This window comes from Protopterus annectens, chromosome 13.part0, assembly GCF_019279795.1.
Source record: "Protopterus annectens isolate FY-2018-M chromosome 13.part0, PAN1.0, whole genome shotgun sequence".
NCBI classification, from domain to species: Eukaryota; Metazoa; Chordata; order Ceratodontiformes; family Protopteridae; genus Protopterus; species Protopterus annectens.
This window is the reverse complement of record NC_056747.1, coordinates 771,317,866-771,338,608: the sequence shown is the minus strand read 5'-3', so window position 1 is coordinate 771,338,608 and position 20,743 is coordinate 771,317,866. Positions and strand designations below refer to the sequence as shown.

The 20,743-nt window shown below is 43.6% G+C and overlaps 1 protein-coding gene across 1 annotated transcript in view; it reads right to left on the bottom strand.

The window, feature by feature from the left end:
• CPD (carboxypeptidase D) overlaps positions 1–20,743 on the bottom strand; it is a gene marked incomplete in the record, with an annotated part of 1,229,184 nt that overhangs the window by 190,770 nt on the left and 1,017,671 nt on the right. Inside the window, 1 exon segment of the mRNA XM_044054477.1 lies at positions 17,630–17,779. Within this exon segment, the coding sequence (XP_043910412.1) occupies positions 17,630–17,779 (150 nt within the window).

The window sequence follows — 20,743 nt, the reverse complement described above, 5'->3', positions numbered from 1 at the left end:
AAAATACTTTGCAAATGTATGTACAGAATACCAAGCAGATTACTGGAGAGTGCATCTAGAGTCCATCCCTTAATGGTATACCATCATAGAGGATAAGGCTTTTGTTGGATGCGCCTTGATACTGCTTGCAACTGCAACAGCTGAGGACAGTGAGCTTGAAATAGTATGTTTCGCGACAGGTAGGTTGTAATGTCTTAGTCACATCATAACAAAGAAATAGCTAATCAGCTTTTCTAAAAGAATTACTGCTGTCAAGGCAGTACCTGAACTGTCTGTGTAGGCCTAGTATATGTAGAATTTTTCTCTCCCTGGTTTTGAGGTTCTGGATAAAACACCAGGAGAATGATGGCCTGATTCAAAGTAAATTCTTACACGACTTTGGGTATAAATAAGGTATTTGTTCTTAAAGTAACCCTATCCTTATGGAATACCAGATAGGGCTCACCCATCATGAGAGTTTGCAACACAGATGTCACAGAAATAAGTTTCCCAAGTAATGACCCATAAATCCGCAACATCAGTGGGTACAAATGGAGACACTTAGTTTTTCCATCACAAAGTTAAGATCTCAAGAAGGAGCCACCTTCTTTTTAAGTGGCCTTGTGCGTAAAATCCCTTTCAAAAATTGATAAATGGGAAAGAAAGAGGACATGGGAAGAGTCATGGGCAGACATGCTGAAATAGCCACAAAATGAACCTTGACAGAGGAATAAGAGAGGCCAGAGGACAGTAATTTACACATACTTGAGAACCAGTGGTCCATAATGCTTATTGGGGTCCTGATTATTCATTAGCCACCAACTATAAAATCTTTTCCAGTTGATGATATACAATTTCCTAGTAGCAGATGTCCTTGCTTCCTTTAGTACTTCCTGCATGTCCTCAAGAACAAGGTGCCTAAAAGGTAACATAATTGAAACATTCTGTCAGCTGTATTAGTTTGAATATGGGATGAATCAGACACCCCTGATCTTATGCCAGTAAGACTGTAGTAACTGCTCCTGGCCCACTGCATAAAAAGGGAGAATTATTGATGCCTACAGCTGAGGGAAGTTGCAACAAAGATCTCTGATGACCCTGTATCTCACTGGAAAGGGTGGAAATGCATCTGTTCCCTTAATCTACTTGTAATCTGGTCAGGTGCTTGTTCTGAAAGGAGGTGAAGAGATCTACTTGAGGTGCTCCCCAAAACTGGCTCAATTAAAGGAAAACCCTCTCATGTAATTTCCAATAGTGAGGGTTTAGAATAGTCCTGCTACGCTTGTCTGTCATGACATACTGCTTTGATGGGATGCACGATGCTTGAAGGATTACAAAATGCCGAAGAGGTATCTCCCAAGCTATCATAGCCAGCCAGCTCAGAGGAAAAGTCCTGGTGTCCCTCTGGTAGCTGAAGTGCCCCATCACTGTAGTGTTGTCTGTAATCATGTGCAAGGGTCTTTGACAAACCATATAAAACAGATATTACAACATGGATCCCAGCTAGTATCTTGACACTGATGTGCTTTGGCCTGTCTGACATGTTCCATAGGCTGCACATTCTTACTCTCACTGAAATTGCTTCCAAAGCAAAATCTGAAGAATATGTTGGAACAGATTGTGCTGGGATATGAGGAGGAAAAAAGGTAGACCAGAATTCTGAATTATGTGCAGGCTCCACCCATGCAGTCCCTTCTTGATAAAGCCCAAAACTGGAATCTCAAATTCCAAAGGATGATAATATGTTGGGTCCTCATGAACCTAAAAACACAATCCTGTATGACAAAGTCCAAGTAGTGTTCTGAATATATATATGGAATTCAGACTGGTGAAGGAGACGATCCATATTAAGGACACCGGATCTCCAGGAAAAGACTTGGCAAAGATATGTTGTCTACATCCAAAAAGAGGTACTTCATGGGCTAGGCTCTTTGTGAATATTCTTAGAGCTGTGGATAACCCAAAAAGGTAATACAGAGAACTGATCATGTGACTCACACGCATCAAATCTGAGCCAAAAAAAGGTCTAGAACTTGTCTCCAGGAAGGTTCGTTCCATCTTTGGAATCGGAAACAAACTGAAATAAATGGCTTTGCTCATGTTTCCTAAAGGCACTGGATCTATTCCTAACAGGGTTAACATACAATTGCAAAGGGAAAAATTGAGATCTTACGTCAGGGACACAGAGAGAGAGTGGCAACAGGGGAAGCAGGAATAATGCCGTTATAGCACTTCTAAAGCTGTAGGTTGTCCCACCTTCTGAAAAGATCCCTATATTTTGTTAATATTGATCATCTTTAGCCATATCTTCTTTGTGCCATGTTTGTCAGAAGCACGTGGGGACTAGATTTCTGAAGGGAATAGAGAAACAATTTGATTTATAATGGGGGCCAGATAAAGTCTGTTAACTACCTGAAGTGATTTACCTCTTTCATCATATTGTTTGAGTACCTGAATAGCAAAAGGACCAAACAACTGTTTGTAAAGCAGGGTTCAGAATCTCTGATTTAACTTCATCTGTGTACCTTTGGTTATTTACAAAGGCATAACACCTTAAAACAGTAGCATTTGCTACAGTCACAGTATCTGTACAATCACACACACTCTTTAGGGCATGTTTAGAGACTTGATATCAGAAATAATGTGACTCAAAAGGATTTAGCCTCTGAAAACAGAACAGTAAACTACTCATTTAAAGTTTCAGCACAATGTAACAAAGTTTTACACATGGACCTTGTAACTGAAAATTCTCTTCCCATATCTACCCAAAACCTTACCTACTTTACCCCCTGGAAAGGGGTTAGATCAAAAGCCTACTGCCAGTTGACACTGTGGCAGAAATGGCTGCAGGATCAGACCGAAGGTGAAAAAAGAATTTGTTAACTTGGGAAACTCTATAAAGTCTATCTGCCTTTTTAGGGACTTATTTAACTGGGATTATGAAAGGCAGCAACAAAGACATTCTCCAAGTCTGGCAAAATAGGACGAATAGGAATAACATGTGGGACCTACGCCTGTAATAACTCACAGTATCTTCTCATTTCAGGGGGAATCTCCACACAAATACATTATTCATCCTGGAAATGGACTCAGAAAAAGAGGAAAAAGGAGAGAGGATAAATATGCTTTCCCAAGAATCAGAGTCCTGGCCTTGGGAATTCATAGGAGATGGAATGCTGCCTCTATCAATATCAGACTCTTCTGACCATCGTCAATTTCTTCTGTTTCACAAGTGTATCCTTAGTTGAACAATGTCTAACCTTTTGTTTCTTTTTCCTAGGTAAAGTACTGCTGGAAGAAGACCGACTGGGGGATGGCTCTATCTCAGGAAAGAAGTTTCTTCCTCTCGGCTACTCAGATTATAATCTCCCGAATCCAAAAAGAAATATAGTTTTCCCATGCCCTTATTGGACACAGGAACAGCTGAAGAGGATGCTTGCGATCTTGAGAGAAGTCAAAGGCATACTATTCCTACCAATGTGAATGTTAGCAATGGCTGTTAACTGTACTTTGACAGTAGAAAGGCTACAACCAGAACTAAACAACTCGGTCAGGAAATCCAAGATGGACTCCAAAGGGGCAAAAAAATGGGTTGAGTCCCCAAGCCTTGGCCCACAGACCAAACCTTTTCCACTTTCCTAGTGGATTCCTTCTGAGAAGAAAACAATATATGAACAATCACCTGTGAAAGCTTGGAATCCCTGGCCACCAAGGGAACTGGAGGAAAGAATAGTTGTGTAAAATCTTACCATAACAATGGATGTCCTTTCTCTTCACTGATGCTGTAGGTTACCTGATAAATAGTTAGGTGTTCTCAATATAAAGTTGGATGAGGCATGGAAATGCTTTCCTAATCGATCCAGAGCCCAAGACTCCCTGATCGGTGTGTGTGTGTGTGAGAGAATCAAGAAGCTCTCCTTAGAAATCTCCTTCTTGATGGCCAGACCCTTACTCCAATGATGCCCTCTCTTGGCAGGGGAAGGGGCTTTACCTGGCTTTCTAGGAATGGCTTCCACTGTGTCGAGCTCCTTCAATGCCCCTCTGGGATACCATGTCTAAGGGTATCTGGAGGGGGGAGCCACCCAAGATGTGGATGGGCCTATGCCAAAGGCCTCCAGAAATACTGACTGCTCAGAAGAGGGGGCTTCAGTGTTCCAGCCTAAGCCCTGGTGAAGCAGCTCCAATAAATTGCCAAAAGAGGCGTCATCGTGCTGGGACTTCGGGTTACCCACTTTTTCTTCCTCAAGGTCAGTATCCTCGATGAGGGACTCCTCCTGGCAATCCAAGTGCTTCCTCTTGCACTTTCTCTTCCCTGAAACCTCCTATCTGATGAAGCTGGGGAGGAGGGGGGAACAGTCGGGAAGCCCCAACAAGGGGGTAAAACTGGAGGATGGCTGACATAGGCTGTCCTTGAGCAGACTGATGACTGGCCACAGCAGCAGATGAAAATTGTGGGGGGTGCTGCCTGGAGAAATCCAACCCCTCTCTCTAAAAGAGTACATCCTCTCTACAATGTCAAAGGCCAAGGTGGAGGCAAGCCTCTAATATGAGGGTCCCGGAACATGAGAGTACCAAAAACAGCCCAGAACCAGTGGGAGTCATACCGAGACCCAACAATGAGATTGGACCTCAGCTGTCCAAAGGTGAAGCCCCGAGAGGAAGCGATGATCCCAAAGCAGCGACAGTCGACCCCAACCCAGAAACTCCAGTTGATGCCACAGCTTTGAAGTACAGACTCTGAACAAGTTGGGGTTGAGGCTACCAAGGACAGCCAAGCCACTGGATTTGATCTGGAGGGTGGAAAAAGATGGCCCCGAAGACCTTGGATCTGAAAGGGCCCAGGAAGGATCTCAGAAGGATGGAGCCAAGAGTCCTGGTGCTGGACCATAGGGGATAAGGCCGAATTGCATCTGGGTCTGCAAAAAGGACCTCATCAGCTGCTCCAGATCAGTAATTTTGATGCTGCCCACTGACCTTGATGACCAGACAGAACAAGCCACCGAAGATGGCTTGGAAGATCTATGGGAAGAGGATCCCACATGCCGGATAGCAAGAAGAGAGGCTCTGAACCAATGCAGAGGTGGGGAAAACTTTGGCAACCAAAGACGGGAGTGGTAGAAGAAAAGGGAAAAGCCAGCCTAACTGAAGTTTCCCCTTTGAAGAGGAAGGGACATGGAATCCTCAGAGCCGGAGAAGCTATCTTGCTTGGTTTGGGCACTGAAGGCAATCAGCTTTGAGATATATTACCGTGAAATCAAAGTCAGTGGACCTTCAGATTAGGCAAACCCAAGGGAGCGTATCCAGTGGTGGAGGCCAAAGACAACTGCTTATTGCCCCCCCCTTAAGCAAGCTTGGAGTCTTGCAGCTGGAAAAGAAGCTCCTCTAGGAGGAGGAGCTAGATAGTAGACGCACTTTTAAAACAAGCTTAGTCATATGCTCACCAACAACTCGAGAGCAAATGCTCTCAAAAATGGAGCATCCTGAATCCAGGTACCCCATGTAGAACATAGCATGTATATGCACCTTTAAGGAGCATTTCTAGATGTAAGCATAGGCATACAAATCAGAATCCAGAAAGCAAATTCCTTGTAGACCTGAATAAAGGCTTGCAGACCAAAAGATATAGAATATATCAAAAACAAACAGGCGGAATGCAAGTCCAACCAATGGCTTCCACAAAGACTTTTTACTTGACAAAGAACAGGAATAAAATGTAAGCGCTTTTGCAGTGTCCCACTGCTTCCTCAGACTTATACATATTTGAAATAGTGCTTGCACTTGTATACTATTACCTTCAATCACTAATTTAAAGCACCTGCTCCATGCACTCTCTTCTTAAAGTCAAACAGTGCGCATGATGCTCCATGCTAGGAAGTGTTTTTATTATATTAGATGTATCTTTTGCTAGAATACATGTGACCCAACATGCTGTCTTTGATCATGCTTCTGGTAAAGACAAGTTTGCCCCTGGGTTCTGCAGTATGGTGTTCATGCACCATAGCAGTTCCTTCTTCGGGCATGGAAGGAGAGGCAACTGGGTATCCGGGGGTTGAGAATTCTGTTCCCAAGCATTTTTTTTAGGAACCACTGAAGTTGTAGCTTTGCAAGTGTAATCATGAAAATGGAGGATACCAAGAAACTCAGAATCCTCAGAAATTTCCTTGCATTGATATGTTGCTTTGCTAACAAGTTTGTCAGGAAGTTTATCTTGTCCTGGGGAAGGAAAGCTAGTGGAATCTAGGAGTGCTGCCAGAAAAAGGATCCGTGTTTGAGGAAGAGTTAGTGACTGCTGAAGATTTCAGGTGAGACCTATCTTCGGAAAATAGTCTACGGTGATCTGCAAGACATGTAAGGTCTCTTCTCTGAATTTTCCCCTAAATTACACAGTTGTCCAAGTAGGGGTAAACATGAACTCCCAGAGTTCTGCAATGAGCTATCAGACTAGCTAAGAATTTTGTGAAACACTCAGAGCAGTGCAAGTAAGAGACTGCTGCTACAAATCTTAGGGATTTTCTGTACCTTTCTGATAGGAGAACATGGAGGTAAGCATCTTTTAAGTCTAGGGTGACCACAGACGCATCGAGGAAGTTCATGGGAACTAAGAAGCCTTTTCGCTTTTGACCTGCAGGAATAGGCTGAATATATCCCTGGTGGGGTAAGTTCCTTGAAGATAGGTGTCAAGAGGCTCTCCTGTTCTTTTGGTGGTTTTGAAAAGCCTAAAAAGGGTGGGATTTCCCTGAAATGGATGTAGTACATCCTTTCTATAATGTTTTGGACCCATTCGTCCCTAGTAATGGTTTTCAACCGATTTAGGAAGGAGGAGTCTTCAACCAGAGGTCTGGAGGGAAGGCAGGGTGGGGTAGGGGTTATCGGGGGCTGAAGATGAAAATAGTCGCAGTTTGTCTCTGTGTTGAGTGGGCTCTTTGGAGCTCCCTGCTCTGTGAGATTGTTCTGTATGCCATCTCCTGGATTGTCTGGGTCTTTTGCCATGGGGGAAGACCTCCCTTGTCTCCTTTAGAGTGAAACGGCTAAGGTTTTGTGGGATAAATCCTACTGTACCTTTGTATCAGAGACAGATACAATTTCTTCACAGTTTATATTTGCTTTCCTTTCTTATCCAGCTTCTTGAAAACCTGTTCACCTGGAGGTCCATAAAGGAATTATTTGTCTGATGGGGCATCCAGTAGTTCAGCTTTGATCTGATCAGCTTTGATCTGATCTGATCTGACAGGGTCTGGGTCCTGAGCCATGCATGTCTGCAGATGACAGAACCTGTAGCAGTTGCTCTGCGTGATGCATCCAAGGTGATACAGCTTCACTTTAGGAAGAGCGTGGATACTTGTAAAGCCTCTCCTGCTGTCTCTTCAATTTCATTTGATAAGGTTCTATTCACAACAGAGCTTGAGGAATTTGCATCTTCTTGAAAGGCCACCCCCTGCTTCTTTTAGCTGGGGCGGCTTCAAGATCAGAGGCACAGGAGGGCTCCATGGATTTTATGAAGGCCATGAATTCCTGTGCTGTTTTTAGGATGTCTGGGCTTTGGCCAGAGTAGAAGCAGCTGAGGGCAGAGACGAAGAAAGTACAGTTGTGTACACTTACCATAAATGTAGATGTTTGAGTGTATTCACTGTTGCAGTCATCATATTTGGGTTTTCCCTGCCAGGGTAACCCTCGGCCGGCCTGAATACCACAGGCTTAGTATTTCTGCATCGGTTGCTGTTGCTTCAGGACTGATGTCAGGTCGTCAGTAGTATAAAGTAAGACAGCAGACGCCATTACATCTGTTTTTTTTGCCCTGTCAGGAACCCCCAAGTGGGAAGGATATGGTGGAAGAACCCCCACCATTAGAAAATAAATACCAAAAAGTTCCTTGTAAAGGGAGAGAGAGAAAGAAGAGGGTGATGGAGGGAGGGTAACCAGGACTGCAACAAAGAATACACTTGAACATCTACATTTATGGTAAGTGTACACAACTGTACTATGTTCTTCGTGTTTCACTGTTGCAGTCGTCACACTTGGGTTGATTCCCAAAGCTGAGGAAAAGGGTGGAGGCAATCAAGGAGACTAGGGGCTGGCTAGGATGCCCTGCAAGACTGCAGTGGCAAAGCCTGTCCTGGATTTGGGAAAAGATAGGCAGGTGGTAATGCTTGGTGAAAGTGTGAACAGATGTCCAGGTGGCAGCCTCCAGGATGTCCCTGGTGGGGACTCCTCTGAGAAAAGCTGCAGAGGCGGAGGCTGCTCTGGTAGAGTGAGTCCTGACCCCCTTAGGGGGAAGTTTTCCGTGTTGCTTGTAACAGAACTGGATGCAGTGTGCTAACCATTTGGAAATGGTTTGTTTGGAGATGGCTTTGCCCTCTGCCCCTGCAGCAAAGCTAACCAGTAATTGATCAGATTTTCTGAATGCTTTAGTCCTGTCTAGATAGAATCTGAGATGTCTGTGCATATACTAGAGAGTGCAGGATCCTTTTCCCCTTGTTTTGTGAGTTAGGGAAAAAGGTGGGCAAATGAATGGATTGGTTGAGAGCCACAGTGGACACAACGTTGGGCATGAAGGATGGGTTAGTCCTGTGGGACACCCTGTCAGTATGGAAGACGATGAAGGGATCTACAACCATGAGTGCTTGCAGCTCAGAGACTCTTCTGGCTGAAGTGATGGCCAGAAGAAAAACTGCCTTCCAGGAGAGAAATTTTAACTCTGCTGAAGATGCTGGTTCAAAGGGGAATAGGGTGAGCTTTTCCAACACAAAGTTAAGGTCCCATGCTGGAGTAGGTGCTCTTCTGGGTGGCCTCAAGTTGCCAGCCCCTCTTAGGAATTGTTTGATCAGACGGTGTGAGAAAAGGGGGTGCTCAGTGTGGAAATGAGCAGAGGTAGCAGAGTCATGAATTTTAATAGAGGAAAAGGAGAGACCACTGTGCAGCAGGTCAGCTAGGTAATCCAGGATGAGAGTTGAGAGGGCTGTACTGTATCGGCTCCCTTAGCCTGAATCCAGGTGCAGAACCTTTTCCATTTGTCAGCATAAGACTTTCTAGTGCTAAGGTGTCTAGCCTCACGTAAAACATCTAGAACCTGTTTACTAAGGTTGTCAGATTGATCAGTGGTCAGAGAATAAGCCAGGCTGCCAAACTGAGGGTCTGCAATTGGGAATGCATGAAATCTCCTTCCCTCTGGGTATGGAGGGTTGGGGTCCGAGGGAGATGACATGGTGGCAGTGGGGACATGCTGCGCAGCAGTGGGTACCATTGCTGGCATGCCCAGTCTGGAGCAATCAGAACTGTCCTTGTTTTTCCCTCTTATTTTGAGCAGTATTCTGGTGATGACAGGTAGTGGGTGAAATGCATAGACTGAGAGATTGACCCAGGGAGAGGATAGGGCATCCACTTTCCAAGCTATGCAGTGATGCTCCCTGGTGCAGAACTTGCTGAGCTGATGGTTGGTGTGGGAGGCAAAGAGGTTGACCTTCGGGGGAGCCTCATTTCTGAGTTATTAGGGTGAAGGTTCTTTGGTCTAGCTGCCATTCGTGTGGGTCCAGAAGATGTCTGCTTAAGTGGTCTGCCAGAGAGTTTAGAAAGCCTGGCAGGAATTGTGCTAACAGGTGGAGTTGCATGACAGAGGCTGTGTGCCAAAGGGTCATGGCCTGCCTGCAGAGAGTAAGAGTGAGTCCCTCCCTGCTTGTTGATATACCACATCACAGTGGTGTTGTCTGTTTTGATCAGATGAGCACTTGGGGAGAGAAGGGGCCTGAAAGCTGTCATTGCGTGCTAGACAGCTTACATCTCTTTTTGGCTGATGTGCAGATGGATTTGTTGTGGGCTCCATTGGCCCTGTAGGCACCTGCCGTCCAGGTGTGCACCCCAGGCATAGTCTGATGCATCTGTGGTGAGGGGTGGAGAGAAAGATAGCCCCTTGTTGTGGGAGCATGTTGCTGCCCACCAAAGAAAATCTTTCCTTAGGTAAGGTATCATTGGTATAAGAGTTTCCAGGTCTTGAGAGTGTTGACACCAAAGACTTTTTAGGTACTACTGAAGTTTCCTCATATGCAGTCTGGCATATGAAATGAGTAGAATGCAAGATGCCATGAACCCCAGAGCTTGCAGGATTTTCCTTGCAGACAACTGGGTTCTAGTGGCTAGTTGAGAGAAGCTGGCTGTCAGGAAAGTTTGCTTTTTTTGGTGTAAGGAATGCCAACTGGGATGCTGTGCCCAGGCATGCTCCCAGGAATATAATCCTTTGGGTGGGTACTAGTTTGGATTTCTTTTCGTTGATAGTGTACCCCAGGGAGGTCAGTAGGTACTTTACAAAGGCCAGGTGCTTGAGCAGCTTTTCCTGTCTGTCTGCCTGAATTAGGCAGTTGTCTAAGTATGGGTAAATTTGGATATTCCTTTGTCTGCAAAAGGCAATGGCGGGAGCCAGACATTTTGTGTAAACTCTGGGAGCAGTAGGTAAGTTAAAGGGAAGTGCAGAGAACTGAAAGTGCAGAGATCCTGTCCAGAAACGTAGACATTTCCTGCATGATTAGGAATAGGATAGGAATGTGGGGGTAGGCATCTTTTAGGTCTAGGGTGGCTAGCCAAGCATCCTTGGAGAGCATGGGTAGCAGCTTCTGGAGGGTGAGCATTTTGAATTTTGGGATCACCAGGAAGGTGTTTAGAATGGGTAGATCTAGGATGGGGTGCCAGGTGCCCTCTTTTCTGGGTACCAGGAAAAGTCTGGAGTAGAAACCTTGGCCTATCTGTTCTGCAGAAACGTGCTCTATTGCCCTCACAGAGAGCAGGGAAAGGACTTGCTTTTTTGCCTCTGCCCACTGGTTTGGTGGTAAATCTGGGAACCCTTTTGGGGTCGAAAGAGTGTGGAAAGAAAATTTGTATCCCTAGGACACTATGTTGAGGACCCAGCAATCATTGGTAATGGTGGCGCAGGTGCTTGTGTGAAAGGAGAGTTTTCCTCCTAGGGGCAAGTGCAGGTGGGCAGAGGGAGGGAGTGGGGGAGGAGAGTCATTGTGAGTGCGGCTGTTGTCTGGGGAGGGTCTGCTTCCCCGGGGTCTGGGCTGAACTGACCTGGTGGGGGCAGGAAAGGACCAGTGCTTGGAGCATAGATTTAGCTTTTTCTTCCATCTTTTTTTAAGACCTCCTCTGCCTTGGTGCCAAATAAGTTGTCTTTGTGCAAGGGTGCATCCAATAATTTAGATTTGACATGGTCTGGTAAGGGCTGTTCCTTAAGCAAAGCATGCCTTCTAAGGATATAACGGTAACTGCTGTCCTGCAATAAGCTTCTAGGGAGTCAAAACCACTGTGTAAAGTGTGCTTAGTTCCTTGACTTGCAGAATGCATTAACTCTTGTAATTCTTTAGATTCTGCACAAGCAGGAAAGGAAGACACTTTTTGTTTGAGGAGTTCCATGGTATGTTGGTGACATTTTAGCATATGGAACTGACAATTTAGTGCTCTGACAGCAAGAGTAGCAGAGGTGCATATTTTTTTACCCCATCTGTCTAGTGCTCGGGAATCCCTATCTGAGGGAGTGGTATTCTTGTCGGGGGTTGCTTTAATTCCTTTAGGCCCTTTAGAAATTACCTCAGGATCAGCAGGAGGATTTTTGAAAAGAAATTTGTGCGAGTCAGGGACTCTAATACCCATCAGGTTTACTGGGAGCAGAGGGGAGGGTGTCAGGAGTCAACTGGATTCCAGGAAAACATCGTCCACAACATCCAGGACTGGGGGAATGGCCAGGGGTCTGTGCTGTGGAAGATCTAAGAATTCTCTGAGTCTCTTTTTAGACCGAGGATAATCCTGACATTCCCATTGGAAATGCTCCCTTAAGGTATGAAGGGTTTCCCCAAAGGAAAAATCCATGGGTGCAGAGGCTGAATGAATGGATTCCTCTGCATCAGAATCCTCATAGGCAGAGAGGGGTTGCATGTCTTCATATTCAGATGCATCAGAGTCTTGTTCAGACAAAACTACTGGAGACAGATCTTTTCTTTTGGAAAGGGTAGGTTGGCTTCCCCTGATCAGCATGATAAGGTCTTCTGCCATTTTAAGCATTTGAGACTGAGGCAAGGAAACAAGTGCCTGAGATTGGGTGGCCGGTTTCTTGGGTGTGGTTCATACACTGGGCTGTAGAAACTCGGTAGTTTTCGAAAGAATGGTAGACGCGAAAGACGTCGTCGGTTTGTGTCGATCGGTAGTGCAAAGTACTTCCTTGGAAGCTGGTGCCTGCTCAGCAGCTCTGGACCCACCCAAGGTAGAGACAATCACAGAATCCTTAGCCGAAGAAGAGTTTTGCGGCATACCGGACTCTGAAAGGGTCTTGGTAGCAGCCTGAGAATCCACAGAAGCGGGCATCAGGGGCTGTGAAAGCACCTCACTGAGGACTGGAGAACTGACGACTAACTTAACGGAAGCTTCGTCGGTAGATTTGAACCTGTGCGGTCTTCTCTCTGTCTTTATCCTTACATTTTTTCGGAAGATCTGCTGTTGGATGGCTTACCGAAGCCATATCGGAATTCGAGGACTGTAAGCGAAAATATCTAGCTACAATAAGGGTCCGACGACGTATAGTTCTGGCTTTAAAGCACAAAAGCGACAGCGGGGGACGTCGTGGTCTGGGCCTAAACAAGTGGCACAGTAAGAGTGAAAGTCTCGGTGTGGTATTTGCTTTCCACAGGCGAGACAATTGTTAACTTTTTCTGACATCGGTTAGAGCAAGAAAAAAGGATCCCCAACGGGGTATTTAGCTTTAGAAGACTTCAGTTTCAATTCGGAAGACAAAACTCCGGTAGCGGCCCACTGGCACTCGTGCGAACTACTACTGCTTCAGGCTCCTTGGCAAGAAAGACTGATGTAATGGCATCGGCAGCTTACTTTATACTACTGACAACCTGATGTCAGTCCTGAAGCGACAGCAACCAATGTAGAAATACTAAGCTTCTGGTATTTGGGCCGGCCGAGGGCTACCCTGGCAGGGATAACCCAAATGTGATGACTGCAACAGTGAAACATGATGAACATAAAGAAATAATTCACTTCAGTTTTGGTGTCCATTTAAAAGGGATAACCTGCAATTATGGTCTTCGAATCATGACTTCAGTTAAGGTTTTGGTAGCCAAGACAGACATGGTGTCTTCCTAGAGACTCAAAACCCGAAATTAAGAAAGCAGAGGTCTGCTGATCACCCTCAGATCTGACAAATGTTTTTGCTGTGGTAACAGTGGAAAGTAGATTGTAAACCATGGCAGCCTCCTGAGGGGCCCGTCAGAGGGTTCGGGCCTAGGAGTCACCGGAGGTCGCCATCCAACTCAAGAGACTTGAACTGGAGCTTTACTGGAAACAGAGTCCTTGATTTTTTTGTCTTTCCATTTCTTCAGAATGATGCTAGCAGAAGCTGGAGTCAGCAAAGACCCAGCGGTAGCTGTAGGTTGCAAGGCCACTGGGGGAAGCGAAAAAAAGAGGACTCCCTATCAGCGACTAATACCTTGGCCCTATGTTTTAGTGCTTTTGCATTGAATTTAGCACAATTGGGGAAATTAGAGACTTCATGCTGAGGCCCCAAGTAGAACAGATAGAATGAAAATATTTATGTGGGATTTGCTTCCTACACTTTAAGCAATTGTTGACCTTATTAAACATTAAATTAATAGAAGGGGAATCCCCAATCAGCTACTCAAGTAGAAAAACGAACTGACCAATGGTATGTTAGCATTTTTAACACATGAAGCACATCTGACTGCATGGCAACAAAGAAATGAAGATGGCACTGATGTACACTCTCCTTACACCCGGATGGCCACATGTCAGTCTTTGAACATCTGCCAGATATGGATGATGCAAAGACTCTGCAGACTGGGATGGTCGCAGTCTTCTGCATGGCAGAAAGACCAAACAATCAGTACTGTAAAAATACTGACTAGAAAGAATATCAGTGAGTTTTACTGATCACTATTTTTACTAGAAACACATCTGGACTTGTTCGGTTTTGCACCTCTGACAACTGTAGTATTTTCTAAGTGATCATTGTGTTTGTTTTTATCTCAGTGATGTAACTACATTTTAATTCTTTTACACATTACCATGTTTTGATTTTCCACTTGCTTCTTAGGATTCCTTGTTTTTGCTCTTAATTCCTCCAGGATTAGGCTTTTCATATGCAATACTGTCGTTGCTTGCTTTTACACAGATCTACTTCCAAGCTTACTTTTCTCCAACAGATATTTTTATTGCTTCCACTGACCTTAAATGCACCACTCATATCTCTGAGTTTGTTGTTTTTATTGGTCATAACTGCAGCAAAAAAAAATAGCTTTTTACTGTGTTTCACTACAGGGATGGCTTCTAGGTTCTCCACCTCTTTAGCCAGTAGAATCTCCAAAGACAAGCCTATACAATCTGCTGGAGGAACTGCATTCTCAAAAAGCCAATGAGTGGTTGCCATTTACACTTGGGCTGTGATGCCTCTAGGAAGGTGGGTAGGGTGGCTGTGCCAGTTACCACCACCCTTGAGCAAAACGTTCAGCTGTTGCATTTTCTCCTGATCCTAGTATCATCTGTGGACGGACAGAGGGCACATTGTTCTCCTTTGACCTGGACGTGTATTGTTATGTCTGGTCCACAATAAATCAGCTATTATCTCTAACCTGCTCCTGGGACTACAACCAGATATTCCTAACTACGATTTGGGGAGATGTCAACTTCAGGTGAATGCTAGTAGCAATCATGCTCCCCAGCCTCTCTGTTTTTCACTGCCCTCATTCAGTTAGGATCAGGGAGTAGGGGCAGTTAAGTTCTTTTCTCTTCTCTGCATCTATCCCAGGCTACAAATGTTTTGGGCACGTCATGGAAGCAGCAGAAGCAAGATGTGGAAACCTTACTTATTGTCCACAGAGTTGAACAACAATATCCCTACAGTTCATGGATTTCGTTGCTTACTGTCTGACCAAACTGGTTGGTCATGGGCAATTTCAACATTTGGTTTAATAAACACAATCTGGAGTCCTTGTTAGAGAAGGTCATCATCTCTGCTACTCATAACTCTAAACAAAACCCTGACTTGGTGTTCCAGCTTGGTGTGTTCACCACTGATCTGGTGGTTAAGACAATCTCCTGATCTGACTACTACTTTAATACATATTTATTGTGTGGCCAGCCGTGACAATGAATTGGTGAGCTCCAGGAATTTTAATCTTACTACCGCAGAGGTACTGCATCCTGCCTTACTACAGTCCTTCATGCAGATCACTGATAATGTCCCAAAAGGATTACTTTCTACCAATAATATGGCTTTGGCTGCTTTTCTGAATCTTGTTGTCTTGTGTTCATCCAGTCTATCTTGTGGCTTGTGAGGTGTGGCTAGATCAAGAGCTGTGTTCTCCTCATGGTACCAGGAACTGGCAGCATGGTACTGGTTCTCTTCCTGCTTCTTGGAGGAGAAGTTTAGAATGGACAAACACTGCTCTATACCACCCAGTAAAAAAGGCAGTATTCCTGTCCAAGTTGATCTTGGCTGTGGCTAATTTACTAACGCCTCTCTCTCTAGGGTTATTGGGAAGTAGATCAGCTTTGTCTCCTCACTTGTAGATCACCCCCCCCCCCCTCCACCAAGACAAACATGAACTTAACATACTTTCTTTGCCACAAGCTTGCCTGAATCAGGTATGGTGCTATGCCCAAGGTAATCACTACAGAATTTTGGGTCCAGTCTGCAGTGCCAAGGCATTTAGTGTCAATCTCTTGGGTCTGAAAGGAGAATTTGCTACTCTGGTTTCTACTATGCAAGAGACAACCGGCACACTTGATTCTTGTACTTTATAGTTTATGTTATCTTGTCCAGAGATAATGGGCCTGCTCTGCATAACACTGTCTGGTCTTCTTTAGCACCTGGCATCTTTTCTGTGACAAAACAGAAACTGTTCTAAAGTGATTTGCCTCCTACCTCTCCAACTGCTCACATTTTTTTTTCAGATGTTTACTGCTCTTTGTTCTTTCTTCAGAAAAGGAGTGTACCACAGGATTTTGCCTTGAGCCCTGTTCTAATCTGCTATCCCTTCCTCAAAAGTCTGCATTGGTCCTAGACTGTAAAGCAGAAAACATATTTCATTCATCACTAGATGCTTTGTAACTGTCTTGAGCTCAGAATAAGATGGTTGCTGCAGCCATCCATGCTACTCAGAGAGACTCAAACATTCAACCTCTAAACCCTATGTTGCTTATAGGGCAACAGGCTCAAATCTGCATCCTATGTGCATATTGATGAGAAACTGATACTTATCTAGCAACTGCCTGATGCCATAAAGCTTGCAGGCTTTCATCTTATGAATATCTTTCCACAATCAACATTTAATTCCATCTGATGGCCTGGCTGTGGCTGTCCGTTCCATGGTTTCATCATGCTTAAACTTCCCTACATATTTAGGGCTCAGACTATGAATCTACAGCTCAAGGAAAACTCTGCTGCCCTGTTACTAACAGGTACATCATGACATCAACATACTGCACCTGTTACCTGGAACTTAAAATGGCTACCTATTATGCATAATCTACAATGTTCTGGTAATGACTTAAGCCCTACACGATATGGGTCCCCCATTTGACACAGATGCTGGTGCCATACTGTTCTGCATGTTTCCTCCCCTCTGCCACCTTAGGGCTGTTGGTTGCTAGGATGGTACGGTGTGAGACCTCTTGGACTTGCTCTTTTGTTTATCAGTCTCTGTACCTTTAGAATTTACTACCCAAGTGGTCATCAGAGGCCCTTATACTTAGCAGATTTAACAGATCTCTCAAGACCCACCTGTTTGATCATGCATTTTAGCATATGCTTACCTCATTAAATGTTTACTTACGCAAGTTCAAGTCTTAATTTGTATCACTACCCTAATTACATTTAGAGCACAACAAAACAACTGAACCTGTGCTAACTATTCAGGACAAACAGTGTTCTACCCTGTTCATATAGGTGATTTGAATTATTCCTGGTACACCTAACTGCAACTAGTAAGGAAAGAAGCAACCATTTACTCAAAAAGTTAGTGGCTCACTATTTCATAATAAATGCATGACAAACATAGTAAAATATGGAGAAAAGGATTCTCGGCTGGCCATAACTACTGCAACACAGATGAACTCCACAAAGTCTTAGGAAGTGCTTGCTTTTAAAACCCTTGAAACAAAATGCCTTCATGGAACTCGGACCTAACATAAGTCATCACCATATTACTGCATGTTTAAAAATGTCTTTGCATAAATGCATTTCAATCATTTGCAATGGTTTTTATGATCTATTTCTCAACTGTTTTCACCAGCTGCAAAACATCTCCACAAACAAATGAGCTGTCAACCCTCAGTTAGAAAATGAACAGGCCACAAAAGTGAATATACAGGCAATCAACAGTCCTCCATTATATAAACGCATGTTAATTTTTCTGCTATTGTTAAGCTTAAAATATTCCATTAGGATAGCTGCTGGGAAAATAGTCTAGGGGAAAATACAAGCTTCTTGTTACAAAACTGGTAACACAATATCCCCATTTCTGAACAAACTTAACAGTAGACACATTGAATGTTATTAAAAATGTGAAAAGTGTATAAAACCAGATGCGTACAGCTGAGGTGGCCATCTGGAGTTACTCAGTTTTGCTTTTTCATTCAATTACTATACCTGTCTGCACTGGTTTGTCATACGGGTATGTCACATGGACAGAGCCACCATCTAAAGCAACTGCAAGAGTAAAGCCCTGATTTACGATCAGCTTCTCCACAATGGCTCTGGTCTCCACCTGCATGTCAGCAGTTCCCTGTGAGGCATTACCTGAAATGAAAACCAGCAAAATGACTTGAACAGGAATTTAAAATAGTCAAAATATTCTGAATGAATCCGAGGATGCTCATTCTTTCCATTTTAATCTTTAAAATTGTGTGCTGATAATTTAACTTTAAACACTTCCATAAACTTTACAGAAAAGAAATCCAAGAAGCAAGAAATGTGCAACAAAGGCTGAACTAAGACAACCATTAAGCTTCCCTGCTCTACTAACATTCCCATTCCTGCAGGTTCTGTAATGTTAAAAGTTTAGCCAAAAAAAAGACAGAGAGATTTGTACCAGAATAAAAAGGTTTTTGCTCTGGAAGCAGAATTTGAATTGTGATGCCTGCAGAACAAATTCTTACCTGTAGCCTACTTCTAGTGCATTTTAGCACACTTAACCAGATGTCAAAGTGCAAATGTACTTAAACAACTTCACAGGACTCGATACTTGCCTAGTTTTTCAACCTGAAGAGACTAAGTATGGGAAAGTAAATAAAGCAACTCAGGCTAACACAGACATTCTGCTGAAAGTAACTATACATTCATATACTAGTTGATCTTTAGGCAATTCCTCCTCAATGGGTCTAAAAGTGGCTCTAACTGTATTCACTCTCCAATATGATGTTTGTCTTGAAAGTCCTGAACTCAGGGCTGCACGTGTCTTACGCAAGTCCACAACGTGATCTGCACTATAAAGTATCACAAAGTGCCTAACCCATGAGCCTGCTCAAAGACACAGAAAGCACACTTCCTGTAACTCAAAAAGTTTGGCATCTATACAATCTACAAACATAATAAAAACATAATTGCCAGAATTAAAATCAACTCCAAAAGCAACCAGTTCATGGGAGGACTCTCCAAGCACGGGTATTTGTTACTCACCAAAGAGTACCCACTAGAAGATTAATTGGAATGGCATGAATATATCTGTTTTAGCTAGCACTAAAGACACTACTCAAGAGTTTACAACTGGATTAAATTCTAAGCAGTAACCAAGCCTAATGAAGGCAAGAGCCAGAGAACAACCGAGAAGAAAAGCTCAAAATGCAAGTCTGAAGAACCAATGTAAGTTCGACTCCTAAAGTCACAGTCCAACCAACAATGTTAACTAATTGGGCACAGCAAAGATGCCTGCAACAAATACATCTTCAAAACCAAGTACTTAAAAGCAGCTATCCTCCTAGTGGAGTGGATTCTGACATTATTTTCCCGTAAGCTATTTGTCATTGAACAGCAAAAGATAATGCAGTTAGCAATCCACTAAAAGTGTTTAATTAGCAAATTCCATTCCTTCCCTATCTAAAGAGAATTGGACAAACAGCTGTTCTGTCTTCCTAAACTTGTGCACTTTCTCAGGAAGAACCAAGTTTGGCGAAGCATGTCCTGGGTATTAAAGGTTCATTATCTCTTGGGTCTACTCCTATGAAAAGAAACATGGAAATAAATAGACCACCTTCACAGGAAAATAAAAACTACATATTCACTTAAACGAGATCTGCACAAGCGGATTTTCTCCATGTAATCATGACCACAAGTTGCAGCAAACAGTAATAGAACTGCAAGCTTTCAGTAATCCCAACATCTAAAGCTTCCCTAGTCTCCTAGCTACCCCCATTACCAACACTGCTTTGTTAACTAGCTCTCCAAATATCAAAGATGCACAAACAATATTATCAAAGACATTGTAAACAGAGTCTGCCATGAGGCAAGGGTACGAAGGTTAGTGTACTGATAAGTATGGATCAGCTCATCTATGTCTATAGTTAATCTAAGTAATTAACTTTCCTATATGGTATGAGGAGGTCTATCCAAATTAACTAACAGGGCACAGCTAGGGTAGCCAATTTTACATATACCTGAAGTGTGACATTAAGAAATGAGATTTTGCAGAACACACAATACTGACAATCAATGCGAAAGACTGAACCTTCTTGTGTGCCAACATAAAAAAAAAAAAAAAAACACTCTTGAATTCTAGATTTCTGTTTCATACAATATCAATGCATTTAAGATACAAAATAACTGTTTTATGCAACTATTCGAGGAAAGTCAGGAAATTTTTTTTTTGGCCTAAAATCTCAGGACATTTGCCATTTTCATGCATTATCTAAGGATGTAATTGCAACCACTGCAGCTCCAAAGAAAGACTGAAACCTGGAGTTCACATCCCGTGTCTTATTGAAGACTCTTATTTTTTGACAGCTACTGCATACTTCAGACCCATGGCATCTCTTGTAGCTCTCTCTCTCTTCAAGACCACTACACTTTGGGAGAATTCTAGACCTGCTCCCTTCAGTGGGTAAGTTTTGTCCCTCTGACAGAAGAACTTTTGGTCATTAGTCTAAAAATGCCCCTGTGATCAGGAATGGGGCTGAAAGTGGCAAAGCCATCCTACTCTGGGGTTGGTTGGATTTTTCTTATCAGCCCTAACCCAGGGATGTACTCTTTTGACACACTTCATGTGGGAGTGCAATGGGATACTTTGAAGGTACTACCTTACTTCTACTGTGACACAGCCACTAATCTGTGTTATCACTCACACACCTGTCTAGGATAAGATGAACTCTGATCTCTCATCTTACCACTAGCAACAGCTGCTTCACACCTCCCCAACATTTTCCCCAGTCCTGCTGACTAGGAGATGCGAGTGGACAAACACCCTGCACTCTTCCTCACTCTGGTCAACTCCTCTAGTGGTGGGGACTCGAATGGGACAACGAATCTTGGTTGTCTGGGTTATAGTAACGTTTATACCATGCTATGCTTTGGAACTAACATAGATTCATACGTAAATACTAGGCAATCAGTCTTCTGACCATTATGAGCAAATAAACCATATTTAAATTTTTTTCTTTCTTCACGAAAGGCAACACAACATACCCGCATGGACAATTTGCATCTACTCCTCCAACTGTTGAGATTTGCCCTGAAAGTGGCAGGAGTGCTACTCATTTGACCTGTAGTAGA